Here is a 25,188-nt window from a genome sequence, read left to right as displayed (position 1 = left end):
CTGCCTGTGCGAGGTGCATCTTTAAGATCAAAAATGACTGAACGGAATCGACGAAACCAAAATTGCACATAATTATTTGTTACAGTATCAGCACCATAAACACTATACACAATTTCAGCGGTTTGGCTTACATTTTCGCCTTTATCAAACAAAAAATGTAAAATGTACACCCTCTAACTCATAGCTGAATGGAACAAACAACAAACAGCATACACATTTTTTAGTGTCAAATTTCACCTTGACAACGAGCATAAACTTTAAATTGTTTGATTGATATTTTACGAAATATCGATCACTGCAGCCATCAATCGAGAAAATAATGTATTTATTTTGCCACAAGCTAATATAATTGGCGCTTACACTCTTTATTGGGTGCTTGGCCGAGCTCCTCCTCCTATTTGTGGCGCGCGTCTTGATGCTGGTTCCCAAATGAAGGAACCTACAGTTTTAAGCCGAATTCGAGCCGCAAATGGTTTTTATGAGGAACTTTTTCATGGCAGAATTACACTTCCCGAGGGCGACCGCTGTTAGAAAAAACTTTTTCTATTATAGTGTTTGGTGTTTCATGCACGAAGATGCGAACTTACGTACTCCCGAATGGTAGTCACATTATTTCGGCTTCAGCGGCCGCCAGTGTTGGAAAGAGTTTTATTTAATTGCGGTATTCAGAAGGGCATCCTAAGTGTTGTATGTCTAAACCATGAGGGGCTAAAAATATATGTAGAGGATTTGCAAGGTGTCATACAAGTCATATTATGAATTTTCTATGGGGCAATAGGACACTTACGACACCTTGTGAATCACCCCAAATGTAATCTGAGCAAGGCCCCGGGTATAAGCTAGTTTCTAAAATAAAAATGTACAACTATGACTTAAAAACGTTCTTACTTTCAGCCCAGACGATCAAAATTATTTGCATTTGTATGGTTAATTGCAACTGAATTTACTATCGGAATCTGATTTATTTAGTAATTTCTGACAACTCCACATATTCATGTTTATAAAAATTAACAGCAAAAGTCTAGCTGGGATACTAAATTACTTGCGTATGTATGTGTTCAAACTATGAATACAGTAGAATTCCAATTATCCGGATCAATTGGGACCAGACTCGATCCGGATAATCGGAAATCCGGATAATCGGATTTGACCAAAAAAGCTATATATATAGAGAAATAAAGCATTAATAAGAACATTAAAATCACTTTACTTATTAAGCAATGAAGCAAGTAAGATTAAATATGTAACTTTATTGAAAAAATAATTTTATTTTAACATTTTTGTCAATGTAAGTGTATTAATGAACAAACTCGCTTTACTTAATCATAACTTAATAGAATAAAAGAACTTACTCACTTTACTTCATTTAACTTTAGATATTAAAGAAAATAATTTTATTTAAACATTTCTGTCAATGTACGCTGTTTTAATGAAGAAACTCGCTTTTTAGCAGCTAGATCTTTCAAGCGCTTGACGACAAGAAGGTCTACATGGTCGCATTCAGATTGTCGTTCCATCCAATTTAAGGCAGTCTCAAAACAAGCAAACGCCTCACTTGCAGAAGGTCCAGCTTCTAATTCAAATGTAGAATCATTGTCATCTTCTGTGTCCACTGGATATGATTCTTCTTTTGTACTCTGAATAATTTCATCGTCACTCAATAATTGGAGCCCAGGATCTATTGAATCAGAATGTAACCAATCTTCGATATCCTCTACATTGCACTCGGAACAGCCTGGAACTTTTGTAATCATATTCTGCAGGTTTTCCGTAGACATTGAATCAGTATCTTTATCACTTTCCTCGTTGTTCTTCAACTCTGCATTTTCTTTTTCTTCCTGTATTTGCTGTTGTGTTGAAATTCCATTTATTTTATTCCAAGCCCTCTTCAAAGTTATCGCCTTTACGGAAGTCCATGCATCAGCTACCATGTAGCAGCAATCTTTTATGTTAATGTTTTTATGATATATTAGAGTACCTTCTTCATTTTCATCGGCTAACAGTAGCTTACGAAGCAGTAAACTTTCTGAAGGATGAGTAGGTGCATTGTCCAGCAAAAGCAATACATTCCCCTTTTTATTTATTTTCTTTTGATACTTTTTAACATCTGGAATAAAAACGTCATCAAACCATTCCGTAAACAATGCAGAAGTCATCCATGCTTTATTTTGGTTTTTATAAACCACTGGAAGCTTTTTAACGTTTTTAAAAGCTCTTGGGTTTTTGGATTTGCCAATTAAGAGTAATGGAAGCCGATGATTGCCTGTTGAATTGGCACAAGTAAGAACTGTTCCGCGATCTTTGCTAACTTTGTGACCAGGAGCACTTGTTTCTCTCTTTGAAGCTAAAGTTTTACGAGGTAGTGCCTTCCAATTGAGGCCTGTTTCATCCGCATTAAAAACAAATTCAGGATCGTAATTTTCAATTTTCGTTTTAAATTCCTCAATAAACTTTTCTGCTGCAGTATTATCGGCAGAAAGCTTTTCTCCACACAAATCGAGCTCTCGAATGCCGTGCCGAGCCTTAAAATTACGCAGCCAACCGTCACTCGCTTTAAATTCGGACAAATTATCCATCTTCTCAGCAAAAATTTTTGCTTTTTCACAAAGAATAGGTCCAGAAAGAGGATTTCCAATTGAACGCTGCTGTAAAAACCATTTAAACATTGCCTGTTCAAGTTCTTTATTTTCAGCAGTTTTCATATTTTTTCTAGATGGACTTCCATCCTCAAATTGCAAATTAGAAGCAAATTTTAAAATTGCAGAACTGTTTTTCTTTAAATTCGAAATAGTCGATGTTCCTACATTATAAGTTTCAGCCAAAAATTTATTAGACACTCCTTTGTTTAATTGTTCAATTATTTTCACTTTATCTGTGATTGAAAGCACAACACGTTTTCTTTTAGAAGACATTTTACGCAAAAACTGTACGCGAAACACTAAAACAAATCACTTAGACATAAAAAATATATAAAGATTGGAAAACGCGACGAAAATTTAACCGCTGTTTGCATACAAGTTTGTACACGCCGAAGAACGCGGTATCCGCATGCGTCTCGGTCAAGTGAAATCTACAGAGGAGGGGATAATGTTCTTAAACTCGACGAAAAACGCACTTGCAAATGCTATAGTTTCTACACATTCTACACATTCAAAATTTAGATAATATAAAAAATATTAATAATAAATTATAGTCTAGAAATTCAAGTTTACTTTTCATCAATATTATGTATTTATTATTAAATGAAAAAATATTTTTAGAAATATGTAATTTATTTTATAACATTGGTGCAAGTGACAATTAAAATTTATCTCCGAAGCCCTTTTGTTTTTTGGTAAATTACTTAATTTATTAAAAATATTACAATCACAAAATTAAAACTACATAATAATTTAACTTTAAAAAATTTTAAAACATAAAAAAATTATAAAAAAAAATTTTTTTTTTTTTTGACGAAAAAAAATCCGGATAATCGAATGTCCGGATAATTGGAATCCGGATAATCGGAATTCTACTGTACTTAGCAATCTCACTTAGGAACTTACATACACACATACACCGATGAAAAATGGAAAAAGGTGTGTGTGTGTGTGTTTATTGTTAATGCTTTCCATTCATTTGTGTTTATTGGAAAGATTCTACGGGTATAGAAATCTATTGTAAGTATGTGACTATTTTTTCTAATATTTAAATCGAACTCAACACAAAAGCTTACAAAAATCTTGCACTAATTGGCACTTACACCCTTTTTGAGTGTTTGGCCGAGCTCCTTCTCCTCCTATTTGGGCTGTGCGTCTTGATGTTGTTCCACAAATGGAGGGACTTACAGTTTCAAGCCGACTACGAACGGCAGATGGCTTTTTATGAGTAGCTTTTTCATGGCAGAAATACATTCAGAGATGTACCATTGCCTGCCGAGGGGCGACCGCGAAAAAACTTTTTCTTCATTTTGCTGTTTTACGGAGATTCGAACCTATGTTCTCTCCGAATTCCGAATGGTAGTCACACACCAACCCATTCGGCTACGACGACCGCATCTCCATATGTCGAAAAAGATTTCTATAAGAATTTTTTAAGTGTAATTGCCTTAAAATTTTTTTTCATAAATGAGCTTAAATATGTACATATTGACACCAGTATTGCACGTTCAATGAACATATGTGCACTCGTATTGTATAAAAAAATGTAGAAAAAATTGGCGGGAGTGTTGAGACAGCTAGCCACATTGTTTTCGATCGCACTCACGCTTCAGGAATTGTATAGAAGCTATAAAAGTGGTTTACATGGTGTTTTCAAAAACATTCTCGACGGAAAATATCGTAGCACTTGAAATATGTGCATACATATGTATGTAAATATAGACCCGTTTGGTTGTAAACGAATTTACTTATTCTCCATATATTTATTTTCCCGTATCTCCCAGCGAATGGAAATTTTCACAGCTATTCATCTTACCATAAATGGTTTAATTGTTCCAAAAAATGGCGCGTAATTTCAAAATAATTCCTTTCGGAGTTAGATGTTCGTATTAAATTTTTATATTATCGACAACTCTGCGCGATAATCAAATGCCAACTGGCAAATGAAGTCAGAAAGGCAGTGCGAGTAATTTATTAAATGATTAAAAATCCTTCCACTGTCAGTTTGTGCCCGTGCACGTGCACGTTCTTTAAAATATTAAGGGATTCAGCTGACTTTTTGTTGTTTTAGTACGTTTTTGCCAACTAAATCAGCATTATTTTACGGTAACTGCTTTACAAATCCATGCAGATAAACCTATAAATAGAACCACATGCAAACTGTCGATATATTTGCGCCACTTAAATATTGCTAACTGACTATTTCCGCCTATTATGGCTGTACTGATATTTACGTATGTCGATATGCAGATATGTATGTAGATAGTTGTCTCTATGTACCTCGATAAATATACAAGTAAATGTGGACTCAGAGTCTTACTATGGGACAAGAGACGTGTGTCATCCCACCGTGCGCAGAAATTTAATGTCACGCGGTCTTTGCCGGCATTAAAGTATTCCGTCATCATTCATCATACCAATCATTCTCCAAAGAACCATAGTGACCATAGTGACAACATTAACCTACTTTAATTCTAATCTTCGATCAATCGATGAGCTCTTGTGACATGCAGTGCATAATGGCATGATTCGGGACTATTCATTCAGTGCAGGCGTCACTCACGTGTAATAGGCACCTCCTAAAGGATATACATATGTGTGTACGTCCATTTGTATATAAGTATGTTTGTAATATAGACAATTTTTGCAAATAAAACAAATTGAGTACGATAATTGTTAAGCAAAATACTCAAGTATAAAATTCGATACTCCTCATCGAATGACTTTCCCTCTTGCATTCATGCAAATTCTTTACAAATACAAAATTTATATTTTGCGTAGCAACAGTTAAACGAAATGGTGCATAATCCTAGTCACGCTTTACAACCAGGTTATTAAGCTGGCACTAAATTTGCAGAACTGGGTTTATTTTCTCTACCACCATAGTCAATTTAGTACTATGTTTTAGTAAGAACCAGGTTTGACACAAATCTATTATATTCTAATGTCAGCTTGCAAATGAATTACTTCCAAATATTTTTTTCCACTTGTTAGCTTTGAAAATTAAGAACAGCAGAAGAGAGAAAAGTAAGTAAATTATTTGTGGAGTGCGTCTCGACGTCAAATTAAGATTAAGGTTATGTATTTAGTCTTTCTGCGCCGTTTAGGTCATTAAGAATTATTAAAATATATTTTTATCATGCCCTAAATACTATGATTTCACATTTATGTGTGTAAAGATAAATTGTTTCCCCTTTCAAATGAAAATTAGTTGAAAACTTACGCATACTACCATTAAGCATCCGAAGCATTTTGAATCAACTGTTGTTCATAACCCAAGGCGCATTTAATAACGGTAGTGGCAGTAGACTAACAACAATGTTTTGTGCATTTGATTGTCAAAGCGAAGTATCGGCAAAGTAGAAAACAAAAACTGAAACTACAGTTTTAAGCCGACTTCGAACTGCAGATATTTTTTATGAGGAGCTTTTCAATGGCACATATATATATATATAATTGGCGCGTACATCCTTTTTGGGTGTTTGGCCGAGCTCCTCCTCCTATTTGTGGTGTCTTGATGTTGTTCCACAAATGGAGGGACCTACAGTTTCAAGCCGACTTCGAGCGGCAGATATTTTATGAAGAGCTTTGTCATGGCAGAAATACACTCGGAGGTTTGCAATTGCCTGCCGAGGGGTGACCGCTATTAGAAAAATGTTTTTCTTAATTTTGGTGTTTCACCGAGACTCGAACCAACGTTCTCCCTGTGAATTCCGAATGGTAGTCACGTACCAACCCATTCGGCTACGGCGGCGGCCTTTTAAGTAATTAAATGTTGGTATAATAAGGTGCCAGTTTAAAGTGGCTCAAAGTTTGCTTTGATTTTTGATCATTCTTTTTGTTGAATAAAAACGCATTTTCATCTAACTCAAATGAGTTAGGGTGTCGTTTCAATCTTACACCGATTATTATATCAAAATCTCTTTCAATATCTTGAAAACGGAATATTTTTATTACGTGCACATACCCGTACATTCTTAAACATCATCTGATTACCATACATTTATGTATGTTTAAAACCAATACTAATACGATATACTAATTCGACTATTATTAAACCTCTGTTGAACAAATATAGAACCGTCTTATTTTCGACTATGACTGCACACCAATTAATCACCATAAGTTAAGATTAATACCTTTTAAACTTTAAACACTTTTTGGCAGTGTAAGTTCGTTTAGTTACGAATATTCATGGCATATTTATTTACTAAGATTTTTTCATAATAAATTAGTTTTTGTTTATTTATTTTACAACTTTACACAAACAATCCCAAATTTGTTTATTTTTATTTGTTTTTGAAATAACTTTTTCACCTCCTATTATAGTCTAAGAGCTCATGACCAAAAAACCCAACATATTTTATACCTCTTAAAATTTTGTGTGAGATTAGTTTTTTAATACTAGAATCGATATCCCGCGGGCTGGCTGCTCAATAGCGGTCTTAATTATGGGTTTTTATTTTTTAAAATTGTTAATAAAAAACATTTTCCCAACATATTTTATACCACTTGAAATTTTAACAGAATTTCATTTACGGTCTGTATAAAATGAAACGATGGTTGCCAGCCCATTCTCATGGTCCCAAAGTACTGCCAGCCCATGTTGAAAGTGCGTTGATGGAAGCACAAGTCAACATATTTTATACCGGCTGTCTTTTTTACACGACATTGGCAATACAATAAATTGATGAAATCTGTAGAGCCAGCCCATTCTGATGGTCCCATCACATGGAAAATTTGGAAAATTTCATTCATTTCATTCATTCATGAGTGCGAGCGAGACCGACTTACGTGAATGTGGGCGCGCGAGAGAGAGCGTATATCGTTTATATACTGTCTGTCGCACGCGCTGGCTCTACTTTTTTACTAGGAATTTTGAATGGTGATTCATAATAGTCTAAGAGCTCATGACCAAAAAACCCAACATATTATTTAAGACCGCTATTGAGCAGCCAGCCCCCGGATATCGATTCGAGTATTAAAAAACTAATCTCACACAAAATTTCAAGAAGTATAAAATATGTTGGGTTTTTTGGTCATGAGCTCTCCGTCTATAAGTCGCCATCTGCCTGCAATACAATACGGGCGGTATTCAAGGACAACAGTGTCCGGACCCAAAGTACGACGTCATGCATAGTTAGTTCTTTCCACAGTGTTGGCTAGTAAAGACGTAAATTTTAACTCTTCGTTCGATTTTCTTACTTGTTATTTAAAATGGAATCTTCCATCAAGTGCGTTTTTTGTAACAGTAAAAGAACAAATGATAAACTCGTTGCTTTTACCGTGCATACGTTAAAAAAGTGCCGGGAAGTGTTGGACATTCGGAAAAAATTTAATTTAAAATACAAAGATGTTATTTTACCAGCATCAGAATGTAATGACGGCTATCATATAAAATGCCTTAAAATGTTCTTAGCAGTCATGAAAAAGTATTATGAAAAAATGGCACTTACATCATCGGATATTTCAGTTCAAACAGGTATGAAAATATTTATTTTACTGTAATAAGGGAAGGAATATAATACTAGTTCTGATTATAATTTTTTTTGTATTCAAATATATTTTCACAGATGAACCGACACCAAGCACTTCATCTGCTCACGAAATAGAACAAACACATCAGGAAGGTCAATCTGCCATACAAGAACTTTCAGGTGAAAAATTAACGGAGGCAGCATTAAGTGTGGAGCAGGATATTTGTGCATTTTGTAATAAAAAATATAAAAAATCCAAAGGACGTCAGGCACCACTTGTCAGAGGAGAAAAAAAATTCTCATTGAAGCCTTGGCAGAATATTTGGATGTTGTGAAAGATAGTGAATTTTTTAAGTCACTTTCTAACGAGCCTCCGCACTTATTTTATCACAAAATCTGTCGAAAAAATATTGTCTTATCCAATAACACCAATTCCGTTATCTCTATGTCATTCTGATGGAACAATTTGTATGACTGAAAAATCTGCAATCACTCAGGTTTTACAAATAAATACAGCTGCTAACATACCGCAAATATTCGACATAGTCATAATCGATGGATTTTTCCTGCTCCACTTAATGAAAGAAATTCCAAACACTTTTGGAAATTTATCAAAAAAAATTATCTCATTCATGCAGAAGACACCGGCCAAACGATTCGACATCATATTCGACCAATATTTTACTCCATCTATTAAAGATTATGAACGAATACAAAGAGGAAATGTCAGCAGTATCGATTATAAGATCACAGGACCCGAACAAACTCGACCTAAAGATTTCAATAAAGAATTAAGAAATAGCAAATTCAAGGACGCACTGGTCAGATTTCTCATAGAACATTGGGGAGCAGTGGAAATGGTGCCATTTATTGGCAATTCAACCATAAAATTGAATTACGATGTGTGCTATACATTTACAAGTGACGGCGCCTCTGTATCGAAAATCGTCGATGAGGAAATGTCATGCGAACTTCAGGAGGAAGCAGATACAAAAATTGTGTATCATGTGTGTAAAGCGGTCTGCGAGAATGTTTTAATAAAATGTTCCGATACTGACATACTGATCATCATGCTGGGTAACATGGACCATCTTTCGCATGACGAATTGCACATATTTATGGAATTAGGAACTGGCAATAACAAACGTTGCATTGATATCAATGATCTCAGTGAACAACTCGGCCCATCCCTATGCCAGAGTTTACCAGGATTCCATGCCCTGACCGGTTGTGATTACAGTCCGGCCTTTTACAGAAAAGGCAAGAAAAGACCTTTCCAGATATTAAAAAAATCACCGGAATATCAAAATGCTTTTATTGAACTGGGGAATATAAACTCCATCGCAACAAAAACTCATATATTTAAAATGCTGGAAAAATTTGTATGCGAAATGTACAATTTAAGAAACATAAATGACGTGAACAGCGGTCGCTTTTCTAAATTCTGGGAGACATATAAAGCGTCAAATGTAAACGAAGTATTCCAGAAACAGCTGAAAAATTTCGACGCATCGTCTTTACCGCCATGTAAAACCGAGTTACATCAGCAACTTCTCCGAGCTCAATATATTGGAAATACATGGCGCAACGCTTATTTGAAATCTCCAACTTGTTATATCCCCGAATCGAATGGCTGGGTGAGAAATGGACAATTTCTTTCTTTTAATTGGTTTGATGGCGATCAATTCCCTCAATCAGTTCTTGGAGCTGTCATAGAAACTCCTTCAACGAATGACAACATTGAATCAGGTATAGTATTTTACGCCTTCATTCATAGTCCGAAATATTGCAACTATCAGGTATTTTGATTGACGGTATGATTTTCTTTCAGATGCTGAAGCTGAAGAAATAGAAAATGACTATTTCAGTTCAGACTCGGAATCTATTTCTGACATCGAAAATTAAAAATTTAATTTTGTTTTTTTTTTCTATTCATGTAATAAATTAAATAAATAAATAAAGGAATAATAAATTAGAAATGAAAACTTTTTTAAGAAAAAGAAAAAAAAAATTCCATTCTCTAATTTTTTGATGAACAAACCTTTCATCCTTCCCATTTTTGCAAGACTGTACGGAGATACAGAATATGGACAATATACGCTCTCTCTCGCGCGCCCACATTCACGTAAGTCGGTCTCGCTCGCACTCATGAATGAATGAAATGAATGAAATTTTCCAAATTTTCCATGTGATGGGACCATCAGAATGGGCTGGCTCTACAGATTTCATCAATTTATTGTATTGCCAATGTCGTGTAAAAAAGACAGCCGGTATAAAATATGTTGACTTGTGCTTCCATCAACGCACTTTCAACATGGGCTGGCAGTACTTTGGGACCATGAGAATGGGCTGGCAACCATCGTTTCATTTTATACAGACCGTAAATGAAATTCTGTTAAAATTTCAAGTGGTATAAAATATGTTGGGAAAATGTTTTTTATTAACAATTTTAAAAAATAAAAACCCATAATTAAGACCGCTATTGAGCAGCCAGCCCGCGGGATATCGATTCTAGTATTAAAAAACTAATCTCACACAAAATTTTAAGAGGTATAAAATATGTTGGGTTTTTTGGTCATGAGCTCTCCGTCTATTAGTACTCTTTCGTTTCTGACGTCAGATCAAGTCTCAGAGCGCCATCTGCTTTTCTATCATTCTTGCATTTAGTGCGAACCTAGGGTTTTCAATGCTTGTTGGAGTTAATGGCGATGCGTCTAGGTTTTCTTGGGAATAGCATTTATGTTCTTCCATATCAGATAATGAAATTCTTTAAGTAATTTTTCTTGCTCTCTACATGAGAGTACCAGAAAATTATATCAGTTTGGCCAGATCGTAACTAGTTATGACACTAGTTATAGCGTCATCATCGTTTATTAAAGACACCGTCAAATGATGGGTGAATGTTATGCTTCGTAATGGCTTTACAGCGTTAGGTGGCCGTAGAAAAAAACCTACCTAAGTAGGTACTCTACTCCATTTGAATATAGGTTCTGATGAACAAAGCAAACAAAATGCTTTGTGCTCATAAGTAATCGGTATAAGGTGTTGAAAAGTTGGACAATGAATATTTACATAAGGCACGATGATGGAATTGTCTCAACTCTTAAGTAATAAGAATAGAGAGAATAACGTGATGAGAGTCCCGTGAGTTGTGCCTATTCCCGATAAATCCCAAACACAATATTTCACATGCGGGATATGCACGGCAGTTTGCTTCTTTCAACCAAAATCAGCCAAATAAAAATGCGGCACAATAAACTTGACTGTTTGTGTAAGTACGTGCGTATGCATGTAAATATAAACGTATTGAAGATCAAGGTAACATTGGGGTATACTTAAAAAATTTGTTCATTACTATTATTGAGCAACAAAAATATAAAAAATATTCATACAGACATACATATGTATATATGTGCATTTATGTATACGTATTCACGTAAGAAATCTGGTGTAAGCCCTCTAAAAGAGTCTTGCCGCTTTCAGTAGTTGGGCAGCGTACTGATAAATATTTATCTGATAAAATATAATTAAAAGTATGAAGCGGTATTTGAAAGGTAACGTCTTAAATGTATAAACGAATGTACATACATATAAACATATTCTTATACAATATATATATATATATATGTATATGTATGTATGTTTGCATATTTTCATAGTATCAATGAAAACGCAGAATGTAAAGACAATCAGGTTTTGCGGTGAGGAATTCGGGGTGCTTTACAAGCTCAACCACCTCCCCTCTTTTGGCACGAGGCAACGAAAAACTAGCTAAAGTTACGAAGTCTATTCAAATTCTACTTAAATTACACTGAGAGTTTAATAAAATTGAATGGATATTAGATATTAATGCTTTTGCTTATTTTATAATAGTTCAAAAAAGGTTTAAACGAAAGCACTTCATGCATACTAATATTTGTGAATTGAAAAATAATTAGTCAGTAAATTACGAGTGATACTTGATTTTGTGGTACTCATTACGAACAGATCTGTGTATCAAAGTGCTTACGATTACTAAACTCACAAACAAACAATTTGTATCTTAAAGTGGAGTAGGTGCTGAGTTCTTTAATGTAAAATTAGATGCAATACAAGCAAGGAAAGACTGACGTTAAAGAATTGTAATTACCAAAGGCAACCAGCAACCAACAACTTCGCCACTTGACGCTCGGACTCTCTAAGCGTATAATTCACTTAGGTTAATGGTATAACTTTTCTCACTTCTTGCGACTGTGACGGAACACAGTATTACATTTTACCGCGTCTAAAAGGACTAGAAAAAACGCTACATAAGTTTGAAGGGGGAGCTAGAAAAACGCCTTAACCAATTACACTATGCAAAACTCGGCTGAGTATTAGACCAAACCAATTTTTTTAAGAGATTGAGTTATAAGTAAAGAAGTAATTTCTCCGATTTTCGAAGTTAGCCTCGAAAACCGAGATAGGGACCTTCGAAGTTCTTTCGAAATTGGGGCTTTAGTAAAAATTACAATATTTAAAATTAAAATCGAGTATCTGTATCTTAAAACTGTAAGCCTTTTGTAGGTTTATTTGTGGAACAACATCAAAACGCTCGTCAGACACTTTATCAGAAATAGGAGGAGGAGCTCGGCCAAACATCCAAAAAGAGTGTAATCGCAAATTTTGTATATTTATATACATATAATATATATTTACAATTTATTTTACATATGCACTGTAGATAAATAACTAAAACAGTAAAAATATGATCGTGATCCGTACATTCTACCTATTTAAATAATATACAACATTTTTTGCGCAAAATTATACTGCAGTTGCTATTAGGGGTCAATGATCAGATCTTCGAAGAAGTTATATTATTAAAGTAAACGAAATTGTCTCTTTTATATGAATAAAGTATTCGATAGTGTGACTAACTCGTTATTTCCTTTTTGTTGCGCCTATTTTGTATAAAACATAGGTATTTTTTTCATTTTACAAGTTTTTTTCTCAAAATTTGTATATGCAAAGTGTGTAATTGTGCATTTTAGAGGAAAAAGTATTTGATCACCAAAACAACAACGCCATTTTTTAAATATCGGTCTGCTTTCAAAATATAAGATTTCGAAGATTGGAGAAATTTCTCCTTGGGCTGGCCACTCGTTTTGTGTTTAGATCAAGAAGTAAAATAAGTGCTAAACGAGGACAACAAAACAATATATCTCCTGCCATTAAACAAACAGACAACACAAACTCACTTTTGACAATTATAACTTTGGAGTATTGATTTGCTCGTTTATTTGGAAATCAGTATTAATACCGAAACAATGTCAAGATTACTATTGGCTCAAGCTATACTCTGTAATAGGTAAGCAATTGATTAGTGAAGTCCCATCTCGGCTACTAAATGGTTGAATTGATAAAATTTGTCAATTTAAATAAGGCAAAGATTCTTTCTGTATCTTCGTTTTTCAGAAACGTAAAGAATTGGGCGAAATTTTGAAGGGATTATCAAAATTATTAAATTTATTTTTTATTAAGTTTATTTTTTCGAGAGATATGTATGTATTACGGCATCCTTAAATACGGTACATATTCTCGTATATATGGATATTAATTAAATAAAAAGCTCTTTTAAGTTATTCACTTCACTTATATACAGTCTGTTACATAAGAGCATGGTCACTGTTCCACATAGATAAAATATCAGAGCGACCTATTTCCTTTTTCTATGACATAGAGGGCACCTCAGACCTTCATGCTTTTTGTAAAAAGTCAGCTGTCTGTCAAATTTAGTCTTCAATTGAGTGGTTTTTCGAAATGCTTTGAAACAATTTTTTTATGTTTACATAAAAAAGGACCCAAAGTAACACAAACTGCTGCTGCGAAATATATGGGAAAGTCGAAGCAGTTCGTTAGCAAGTGGATAAATCGTTATAAAAAGGTCGGTAACGTTGATGATTTTCCTGATCGCGGAAGTGCAAGCAAAGTCTCAAAAAAAGACGAAAAAAGGTTTTCGCATGGTTCTCGAAAGATCCAACTTTGTCTTTACGTGGAGCTGCCGTGAAATTGAAAGCAAAAGGTGTCGATATATCTTACGGAACGATTCGCAGGCACTTGCTTGCCAATAAACTGAAATATCGCAGTATTTGGAAAAACCAATGTTGAGTGCAAAATACGTTTTGGGCATCTCAGTCACCGGATGCAAATCCCATAGAAATTGTGTGGGCTCTTATGAAAATGCAGCTCCGCAGACGCAAGTCATGTAATTTAGATCAACTTTCTCGACGAATTCGGAAAATTTGGAGGTCTTTTCCGGTAGAATATGCAGAAAAACTAGTGGAAAGTATGCCTCGACAGTGTCAGGCCATAATTGACAATGCAGGAGATTGGACTTGCTACTAAGGTATTTGCATTGAGTATTAACGACCAAATTATCAATAAATTTGCGAATTTTCGAAAAATCAATAGTGGTTATTATTTAACAGTGACCACGCTCTTATGTAACAGACTGTAACAAATAATAATTGGTGCTACCATCCTCCAATTTGTCGTGTGCGTCCTGATGCCGATTCACAAATGGATGCACCTACAGTTTTATCCTGCCTCCGAACGGTGTATGGATTTTTATGAAGAGCCTTTTCGTGTCAGAAATACACTCGGAGGTCTGCCATTGCCTGCCGAGAGGAGACCGCTTTTAGAAAAAACTTTTCTATCATTTGATACTTCTTGCGCACAGTGGATTTCGAACTCGGGTCCTACCGAATGTTGGTCGCACAAAAATCAATAAGTCAATATCCAATTAGAATCATTTTATATATCGTAAGTATGTATTTCAGTATTTTTTATTATTATTCTATTTAGAACCCCTGCCGAAAAATATATGCAAAAGTAAACAAAAGACACCAACTTGGCATCGGTTTTAATAATTCGTTCGGTTTGAGAAAATAGGTGTACCTAGGTACATACTATATGCATATGTGTGCACAGATTAACTGGTACTTAATGATCTACTCGCAGTAGATGGGTATAAATGTATAAACATATGAACGACAGGAAGAGTCACATCCATGTGTACGTATGTATGCATGTATGTACATACTAACATCTCGTATATGCATAAGTAGGTTCATTCAAGCGTCTGCAAATTATCATTTTGCACCTCATACGAGCGCAGCCAAGAATTAAGCAAAGAGAGCAGTTTATTTTCAGCTTAGACGGGTGCGGGTTTAATGGCTTGGTAGCTGCGCTCGTGCTTCAGAGATAAAATAGCTACTTGAGTAAACGCGTAGGCGGATTTACTTGTTTGATTTCCGACTAAATATTCGCGCGGAAAAGACATGCATGCATATGCACATACAAAGTAACTGCAACTGTGTGTTCAAATGTAAACATATTTAAACAATGCCAATTTCATTGGTGATTTGCATTTCCGAATTTTGAGGTATTGTGTAGAGTTAGTTCATGATTTATATGTGTGTTTGGCCGAGCATCTTGATGTTGTTCCACAAATGGACGACTCCGATCGACAAATGGGCTATTAGAAAACACTTTTCCTTTGATTTGCTGTTTCTTGTGCAGAGATTCGAGCCTACGCACGCCCGAACGGTAGTCATGCACCACCCCACTCGGCTACGGCGGCCATGGTTTTGGAAGAGACAAATATTTAGTTTGAATATGAACAATACAAATATGGGCATTAAACGCAAAAGTTCTTCAAAATAATTATACAAGTTTGCATTGTAGGCAGATGCAAGGGTTTATATTTATATTTCTGGCTAAACAATGGCAAATGAATATTGATGATGAAAGCGATTTTTTGGTTCTACGAAATATCCTTCATAATGATCAATATACTTTTGCATTCGCTTGAACTAATTTTCGAAGGACTTTGTCCAGTGGCGTTTTTTAGATTGTGTGGGACAGAATGTGAGTGCCTTCTTTACTACATGGCGACCATGCAAAACCAATGTTCACCGATGTCTCAATTTCACGGTTTCGCACACTGCATCGATATATTCTGGCACAACAACTGATTTTGTAAGGCCTTCTCGGAATTCGGCGGTGAGCGAACAGCGACCACGAGAAATTTCATTGCATCAGGTTTTTATGGTTCTAAAGGACGCTGCTTATTTGCCGTATAATGGTTTCAGTTCATCGATGCATTTTTGTTTTGTTATTGTATTCTACAGTCGTTGAAAGTTGTGAAAAAAACGCACACGAAAATGTTCACGGTTTAATTTAATTTTTTTACCGAGTTGAAATTATAAAGTCATTGTAAGCAGCTCTGTAAATGGCTAACAAAAAAAGCGTTCTGGTGGAATATGTCAAACTTTACATTGTAACACTTAAAAGTGACCAAGGCCAGAAATGTAAATAGCAACCATCTTACAAGTCCCACTGTACCTAAGCAAATACATTTATTGAAAATCTACATATTCATACTCGTTCATGAGTACATATGCGGTTACGGTAATAAATCCGTAATCTTAACTATTGGAAAATTTTGTAATTTTAGTATTCTAATTTTTTATCAAAATGCATGAACGAAATAGAAAAATACATATAAGCGAAAGTAAGAGATCGCAGGGTAAGTATCTAATTTTAATAGCCATTTATAATTCCCGTAAAGCGTTAAATAGCAACTGTTGTAGGTTCTGAGCCCATAAAAAAATTTTTACATGTGCATATTTACATACCCATATGTACATATGTATGCATGTATATATGTATGTATTATCTTAAGTAAGCAACGCCGCCAATAGAAAACAAACAAACAAAAAGAAGCTAAAGAGCGTACGGTTTTCAATGTCAATATGTATATGAAAGTATTTACCTGAGTCGACTAATGGCATATTTAACAAATGCTGCCTGTTAATATTCCTAGAGACAAGTAGTATTGTCACAGTACTTAAAAAATCCGTGAAAGCTAACGAAATCGTTTTTCAGCAAATACAGAAGATTACAAATTACTTTTTTTTATTGTATGATTCATACATATGTATGTGTGTATACGCGTACAAGTACATATAGTACATACATATGTATATTTGCGAATACAAATTATGTGGAAAATAGGTATAGAAATTCCGACGTCCTAATCTCAAAAACATGCGATCATTTAATAATTATTTAAAAAACGTGCTCATATTCAACAAAAAAGTATACTTAAACCTGAATACTTAAAAAGCAAATCCCACAATAATGCCAATGTTGTATATGTACAAACAAATGCACATGCTTATCGATGATGTTTACGTTTATTTTTTGTTTGAGAAAAGTATAAAAAAACATGGCACATTGGCGCGCTCTTATCAATATTTTGGCGTAGCACGAAATCAAAACACGAACATCTTTTCTTCAAGAAGCGAGCATCCTTGCAGCGCTGCTAAACGTGACATTCCAACTCACACACATGCACGCATTTGTTGTCGCTTGTAAACGTCACCAAAAGCGGATGTCACACAGGACATGAGCACAGACACACTCACACACACATGACTGTATTTGAGTACGTAAAAATTATAATTTCATGCTGCTACAAAAGGTGTCAATCAATTTATAAAACACTATATACGCGCGTGCATATCGATTCTTGTAAAAGATCGGTTTGTAACTGAAACTTAAGAAACACGCGTCAACATTTTCATACACATTTACGCATCCATCTGATTTTTGATATTTTTTAATAATATTTACGTTTAGTGGCGTTTAATAATACCAATTAAATATTTCAACAGTTTAATTTTTTCATGTTCGCTTGTTAAAATTTAAGTAATACTTTTTGTTTACTTCGTTATGAAAATTTGCTCAAGATTTTTCCGGACAAGAAGACTACACTTATTAAGAGCCACTCGAAGACTGGAAAAGACAACCGCTCCGACATCATATAGTAAAACTATAGCTACTGAACGAGTTTACGTTCGCTTGCTAAAAACAATTACTCGCTACACACAGCCACGAACTCACACACACACTCAGGCCTCTTTATCGAATGAACCTATGCAGTAATGAGACGATCGGTGCAACCTCAAATGCAAGCACACAAAGTCATCGAGAATTAATGACACGGCAACGTTCTACCTACCTATTTAGATGTGTGTGTGTGCGCCTCGGCATAAGATCGTGTACAATTTATCTGTGAATGATATTTTAGGGTAGGTACCATAGTCTTCTTCTTCTTCTTATGTTTTGCACCCATACACTTGTAAAATGTTGACATGGTCATCTTTTTCGAGATTCGAAATTTTTTTCACACATGGAAATAGTACAAACTGAGGTAGAAATATCTTGGAGAAAGTTTAAGTGTAAGATTTGGTTCAGAACGCCCCGTTATGAAAAAAAGTGTTAAAAATACTTTTTTCATTATCATGTTGTTGCATCTTAAATACTTAAACCAAAAGTAACGGCTTTTGTATGAAATTACAAATACGAAATACATACAAATATCTGTGTATACGAATGGCTAATGTGAACTAATAGGTGTCCCATACATAATGTTTACTTGAAAAGTCCAGATACTTTTATTGTAATAGAGTGTAGATACGGGAGATAGGAATGGATCACAACATTCATCAAATCGTTGTTTTGTCTCGTTGTTACATTTGACGTTGATATTTCGATAATGCACCGGTTTAATTTCACCAACTTTTCGCAAATAAACCTTTTCATTTTTCTGATGTAAGTGTTTTTTTCATACAAGGTAGCGTAAAATTAATCAACCCCTCGGAAGTTGTATAATTTTTGAAAATAGCGTACGAGGTTTGTTAAAAAAATGAGGTAAATTTTAAAATTTCGCGGGCTGCGTAGATTCGACTTTCGATTATCATTATTTTTTATGTTGATACACTCGTCTCGAAAATATATTCACGGTTTTAGCAATATAGCATATTTAGTTTGTTTGTGAGAAGCATAAATAAGACAAGTGTTTGCGTATGCGACGATTTTCTAGTATCGACTCTTGGCTCTCCTGGACTCTTCCATTGAGATGATTGGGCTTTGGTTTCGATGCCCCTTTTATCTCTTATAACCCGACCTGATAAATTCCTAGAAAAAATGTTGATACTCCAATTCTATATTTTAAATCAATCCTAATAGAGAATAAGTCTTGGCCAACATCGAAATCATATTTTGAATTGCGTTGGTTCAAAGTTGTTTGAAATTTGTAGGTTTCCAAAGTATTGAAATACTTTATTATAATTTTCTTAAAACAGTTTAAGATATTGAATGAAAAAAGTCATAAACTGGTAATATACTTGAAAGCAATTAGTAATAATTTGTATCAGAGATGTTCTGAAATAGTTTTACATTTAAGAAACTTGTCTAAAATACAAAATATTAAAATTTAAAGTTTATTTTTAATTTTCCTCAATGTGTTGCTAGCATAAGAATATATATGTGCATATAAAAAGATTTTCTTTGACACCCTTGGATTCATATTTATCAAGCGAGTTTAAAATTCATCCAATCTATATTATTTATAAATAAATTCGCCTACTTTTGCGAATAAGTTCTATTACGTCCGGATGCTGAGTTATTTATAGTGTTTCATATACTATGCACTATAAATATAATAGGTTCAAACGCACTTTTTTAAGATATCCTAAAAATAAAGTCAAAAGATAAAATTAGGTTAACTTTTGCTCAGTGGAGGAATATATTTTACAAAAAGATACAAATCGAATAATGATTTAAATGAAAGCGAAAATATGAATAAAAAAATAGTTTGTTTATTAAAATGTTGAAGTTCACCCACTATAAGAATTACGATGTTGGTTTAATGACGTGACCAGTTGTCGTAACCTTCTGTTTAGCCTTTTGAATAGCATTGACAAGATTAAATGTAAAAATATTAAGGTTTAAGACTATTTAGATTTTTGTTTTGTATCAAAAACAGACCAACAAAAAAACTGTTCCAAAAATTTACAGCAGTTAAAGGCCAATACCAACACAATATTTACTTCTTAAGCCAATTTTTCTAAGTTACGCATTTGCGTAAAACTAATCTTACAATTAAAACATAATATTCATTATAAAAATGGGTCAACCTTATGTATAAATGTATACATATTTACATCTAAACTCAAAAACCCAGCTTGACATGCGAATGGTTTTTCTTTCAAATTCTCCATGACTAGTTTATGGGCATTGGCATTTCCTATAGAATTCTAATAATGATAATAATTTTGATAAGCTGATATTTTTGTATTTGTACAAATCAAATACTTTTTCGCCGGAATGCAAATAAATGTAATTTTTAACAGTGGCTGCCGCTATCTGCTATCATTTTGAACTGTCAAATAAGAATTGAGACTTTAATCTTTTTAATGGCAGAATAAAACTGGATTATTTACTTTTATAAACCTATTAAAATACGTAATGATTGCATGAAATAGAATTAAACTTCAAATTAATAGTAACACTTATTCCTTAAACATATATTTTTTATGTTAATGAAGATCTCTTGGTACAATGGACTAAAGCGAAGTAATTCCCAAAATGCTCTTCTTCCCTCATTAATTTTATACAAAGCAACTACCTATTCCTACCCGGCATCTTTTACACGTGAATTTTGTGTCGCTCAAAGATAGAGAGGAAATACTCGCAACAATGCGAGCATTAACTATTTGTTAACTCTTACACATTTACTCATTTATGCCACGTGTGTTTTGAGCATGTGTGTGCGTGTATGTACCCAGCTGTAAATCGGAGGAACTTCATACTACGGCGCTTTTAGCGTATTTCGTGACTGCGTGGTAACATTCCGCATGACATATTCAGAAATTGCTTGGAGTTAGCATAACTGGGACAAATATCATTGATATTGAAGTAATTTCAAATCGAATTACTGCTGGCATAATAGTGCAGGTAGCAGAGTTGTGTGAATATTTGCTACTCGGCAGAAAACTTTAGTACTTAAATACCTCACAGCAAGGCGAAATCATACAAGGTGATAGCTATAATACAAAAACAAAATTTACTTGAATTTTTTTCTTTTTCTTTTGTACTTTGCTGATGTGAATACCAAAGTTCAAACAAATAAACAAAACAATATCAAAAATCACTTTGAGATTCAAACCACCAAAACGCAAGACAAATCAAATCAGCTCTACCGCCATCATCTTTTAAGTATTAGCCTTTCCTCATACAAAGTGGCATATGTATGTTGAACCGAGTTGTTGTTTTTTTTTTAAGTCAGATCCATTTTGTGAGATCCAGATATAACAGCAAATTTCTATGTCGGCGGTTTCATTAATTTGCTTAAAGGAAAGGTTTACCGAATGAGCGAGGTCTTGTTTTGGACTGAACTGATTAGTGTCATGTCAACGAACATAGTGACTTTGCCGATTTTTAAAGGCGCTTTCTACCATACAAAAAATAGTTGCTTATAAGCCGCTTTATAATAATTTCTGGGATTTCTTTAATAGATATTGGAAAAGGTAATTAAAACCTTCAACAGACAGCATTAAGAAGATAATTGAGCAGTAAAGTTCTCTTTTGCCCCTTTATATGCCTCTGATTATGGCCGTTTTCTCAATTTCTGGTTAATATTATATTACACTAAGCGATGCCGGCTTGACCGAATGTTTTTTTGAAATGTCAAATTCATTTCCACCAGAGTTTGGCTAGCTGACGTCGGGAAAGGACGATACCGTGAATAGTTTAAAACAGATTGTGAGTACACCATGACTGGGCATCAGCTGAACTGTGTTCAAAAATATTGCACGTAATTCATGAACCATTAAAAACCAATAAAGAGACAAGAAATCGGATATTAAATTTCTTGAGCGCCAATTAAACAATTAAACAGAGGCAAAATAAATTAAAATTCGTTTCTGTGGCATCAGTCACGATGTCAGCTCATCTTCCGGTGAAGTTTATCAGAAGTGAACTGACCGACTCACTCATCATTATTATGTACCCTTATAGCGTTCGTAAAGATGGTAGGAAAAATGCGCGTTAGTGACGATGAAAATTGCGAACGATGTAGCGCTTCTTGAAGTAATTGAGGAATAATCTTTACTTGATAATTAAGTTCAGTATCTGTCCATGGCGGCTGCCGTAGCCGAAGGGGTGGTGCGTGACTACCATTCGGAATTCAGAGAGAACGTATGAAGAAAAAGTTTTTTTCTAATAGCGGCAGGCAATGGCAAACCTCCGAGTGTATTTCTGCCATGAAAGAGCTTCTCGTAAAAAATATCTGCAATTCGGAGTCGGCTTAAAACTGTAGGTCCCTCCATTTGTGGAACAACATCAAGACGCACACCACAAATACGAGGAGGAGCTCGGCTAAACACCCAAAAAGAGTGTACGCACCAATTATATATATATGTATGTATATGGGTATATCTATAAATTAGGATAAAAAAACAAGACAAACTGTAACTTGGACTAGTAATAAAAACGAAAGTATTGGGTGTTCGTGAAAAAACTAAGTTTTATTAAATGCCATTAAAAACAATGTTTTTGCTGGTACCAGCCCATTGTCAGGTCCAAAATACAATTCCACATCATTACTAAAGATGAATGAATACGGGCAGTGGAAAACCGCTCCCTATTCTCCTCCTTATGTAATTTGCGACCTATGACGGAATTCGCCGCTAAATATAGCATTTAAGAAATGTAAGTATGAAAGTCTAGAAGGACTCATAATAATAATTTCGCACAATCTCAATTATTGGAGGCAAATACATTAAGTTTTAGTCTTCACGAGTTTGATCAAATAATAAGCTTCTTTGCCGTATCAAATCTTTCTTTCGAGATGGGCTCCTACATGTAAGCCCATTTTCATAAAAACGCTACGAATGTACGCTAGTAATTATGCAAGGAGTGCTCTGATTTGCACAGGGTTTTTGGTATTTTGTAGCTTATCTCTCCTTCCAAAATACAAGCTTATTCCTCAAAAGTGATATTATCGCCTTCAAAGTAATCTTCATCAATTGCAATGCATTTATGCACTTTCTGGAACTCTATTTTCAGTATAGCCATTAGGGGCATCTTCGGTTTCTCCATTAACAGAAAAAGTTCACAGGTTCACACAAAAGTTCATGGTGAAAAATGCACGAGTTGTTTACCCACAAATCCTTTGTTTTTTGGTGATTGTCTCATAACGCCCAAACAATAGTCCTCATTAACTGTCTGGCCTTATGGCGAAAATCCGTGATATACAATACCATTGAAATCCATGAAATTCGTGAACATCGATTTCTGTTTTGCCTGTAAACGACGTGTTTTTTGTCTTAGTTCTTTCGGAGCTATTCACGCACTCGCCTGAAGTCTGCATTGCGTGTCGTACTTAGAAGCTCATGTCTCGCCTCCGGTAATGATGCGTTTTGGAAATCATGTCTTTGGCGATATCAACACGGTCCCTTTTTTGTATGAAGTTCAGATCCTTTGGGACCAACTTTGCAGCAGCATAGCGCAAACCGAAATCATTAACCACAATGTCCTGAACGGATCAATAAGCAATGTTCAACTGTTATTGATCAACTTTCATTTTATTTATGTTTTCAAAAGTGTTCGATGCCGGCGGCCTGCCACTACATTCGTCATCCTCAACGGATTCACGAACTCTTCTGAAGCGTTTATGTCACTTGTAAATGGCTGTTTTCTTTTGAGTATCATTGCCGAAACAGTTTACCAACATTGCTGAGGTTGGTGCGAAAACCTGAATGAATCCATTTTTAACGCAAAATTTAGTACAAACTGGTTGTTGTAAAGTCAAATCCATTACGAAGAAGAAAATCAAAACTGTAAAAAATACCTGCAGCGGTAGATTTACTGAAGACATTTTACAAAGGTCAAACAATGAGAAACAGCTTTTAACCTAAAAACCAAAAGTAAGAAAAAATCTTACAAAAAAATTGTTTCCAAAAATTTTGAATAAAAATATATACTTTTTCCTCAAACAAGTTTTTAAGTATACCTTATCCTAAAACATAATACTTAAAAAAGAAGTTAAAGAGAACCGTAGATGTCTCACTTCAAAAAGCTGTAAAATTATATAAAAAATTCCTAAACTATCAAAATTTTTGTTAGTTTGCTTATACTCAAGAATTTACAAAACCCAAAATAATTGGATCGCTTGGCACGGAATCCCTCATCTGTTGATCTATTGTGTTGCTCAATACTCTTTCGTGTTTGGGTGCTTGGCCGAGCTTCTCCTCCTAGTTTTAGTGTGCGTCTGCTTTATTATGTCCCCTCGGCAAATTAGTTTTATGAGGAACCTTTTCATGGCAGAAAAGTATATATATACAATACTTTACATATACATTCATATGTGCTATGATCAGAAGAAATTTGTGTGCATATATTTACATTAAAGATATGTATGTAATTATGTCATTTAGGCCGAGTTATTGACAAGGAAATTTGTGCAATTGGAATATATTAGATATCATGAAGATTTGGTGCGCTAAATGAATTCGAGTCGAATGTAACGCATGGCGCCTTGGCTTTCCATACTTCTCCCGGAAGATTTGTTCTCGCGTGTATATATATGATCTTTGCTCTTTAGCTAAAAACTGTACTCTAGGGTCAATTAATGTCAATTACTAATTGCCACTTAAAAAATCGAAAGAAACTTTTCCAACATACTTACCACGCCAACGCAATAATAATTAAATTTTCTTACAAGTGACGGGCGCATCTACAAGTTACACAATTAGAAAATACATGTGCAACTAATTAAAAAAAAAAAAAAAAAAACATTTAAACAAGTACATCAAATTGTCCATTTATGTTGTAACCAAAAGTTAATATTTCAATTTTTTCAAAATCAATGTATTTCTCAACAAGAATCAACATAATTTTATATACGATCAGTATGCGCCTTTATACAAATTTACTTTTAATCCACTTTTTAGTAAAATAAGCAGTTCTAGAAAATATCTTACATACATATAGTGTAGGGACCAGTATGCAAAAGCTCTTAAAAAATCGAAGTACACCTGCAAAAATTTTAAATGGTATATTACGGGAAGCGGCCGCCGTAGCCGCATGGGCTGGTGCGTGACTACCATTCGGAATTCAGAGAGAGAACGTAGGTTCGAATCTCGGTGAAACACCAAAATTAAGAAAACAAAAAGTTTTTTTCTAATAGCGGTCGCCCC

At 34.5% G+C, this 25,188-nt stretch overlaps 4 protein-coding genes across 7 annotated transcripts in view; 2 read left to right on the top strand and 2 right to left on the bottom strand.

The window, feature by feature from the left end:
* Nucleotides 1–18,032, bottom strand: part of LOC128861087 (bumetanide-sensitive sodium-(potassium)-chloride cotransporter) — a 42,049-nt gene extending 24,017 nt beyond the window's left edge. For 2 of the 4 annotated variants that reach the window (XM_054098976.1, XM_054098973.1), the window contains exon 1: nt 17,777–18,032. The gene's annotated coding sequence lies outside the window, so the exon portion shown is untranslated. The remainder of the gene's footprint in view (nt 1–17,776) is intronic. The other 2 variants (XM_054098974.1, XM_054098975.1) reach the window with 2 other exon arrangements.
* Nucleotides 1,349–2,912, bottom strand: LOC128860785 (jerky protein homolog-like). The gene has a single exon (XM_054098530.1). The coding sequence runs from the start codon at nt 2,910–2,912 to the stop codon at nt 1,395–1,397; it is 1,518 nt and encodes a 505-aa protein (XP_053954505.1). The 3' UTR covers nt 1,349–1,394.
* On the top strand, nt 7,734–8,706 carry LOC128861088 (uncharacterized). Its single transcript, XM_054098977.1, has 2 exons — nt 7,734–8,121; nt 8,213–8,706. The coding sequence occupies exons 1-2, from the start codon at nt 7,857–7,859 to the stop codon at nt 8,449–8,451; spliced, it is 504 nt and encodes a 167-aa protein (XP_053954952.1). The 5' UTR covers nt 7,734–7,856; the 3' UTR covers nt 8,452–8,706.
* LOC128860783 (uncharacterized) lies at nt 8,707–10,021 on the top strand. The gene is made up of 2 exons (XM_054098529.1): nt 8,707–9,865; nt 9,948–10,021. The coding sequence occupies exons 1-2, from the start codon at nt 8,749–8,751 to the stop codon at nt 10,019–10,021; spliced, it is 1,191 nt and encodes a 396-aa protein (XP_053954504.1). The 5' UTR covers nt 8,707–8,748.
* Nucleotides 18,033–25,188: the final 7,156 nt, after the last annotated feature.

This window comes from Anastrepha ludens, chromosome 4 (assembly GCF_028408465.1).
Source record: "Anastrepha ludens isolate Willacy chromosome 4, idAnaLude1.1, whole genome shotgun sequence".
In the NCBI taxonomy this organism is placed as follows: Eukaryota; Metazoa; Arthropoda; class Insecta; order Diptera; family Tephritidae; genus Anastrepha; species Anastrepha ludens.
This window is presented reverse-complemented; position numbering and strand designations above follow the sequence as displayed.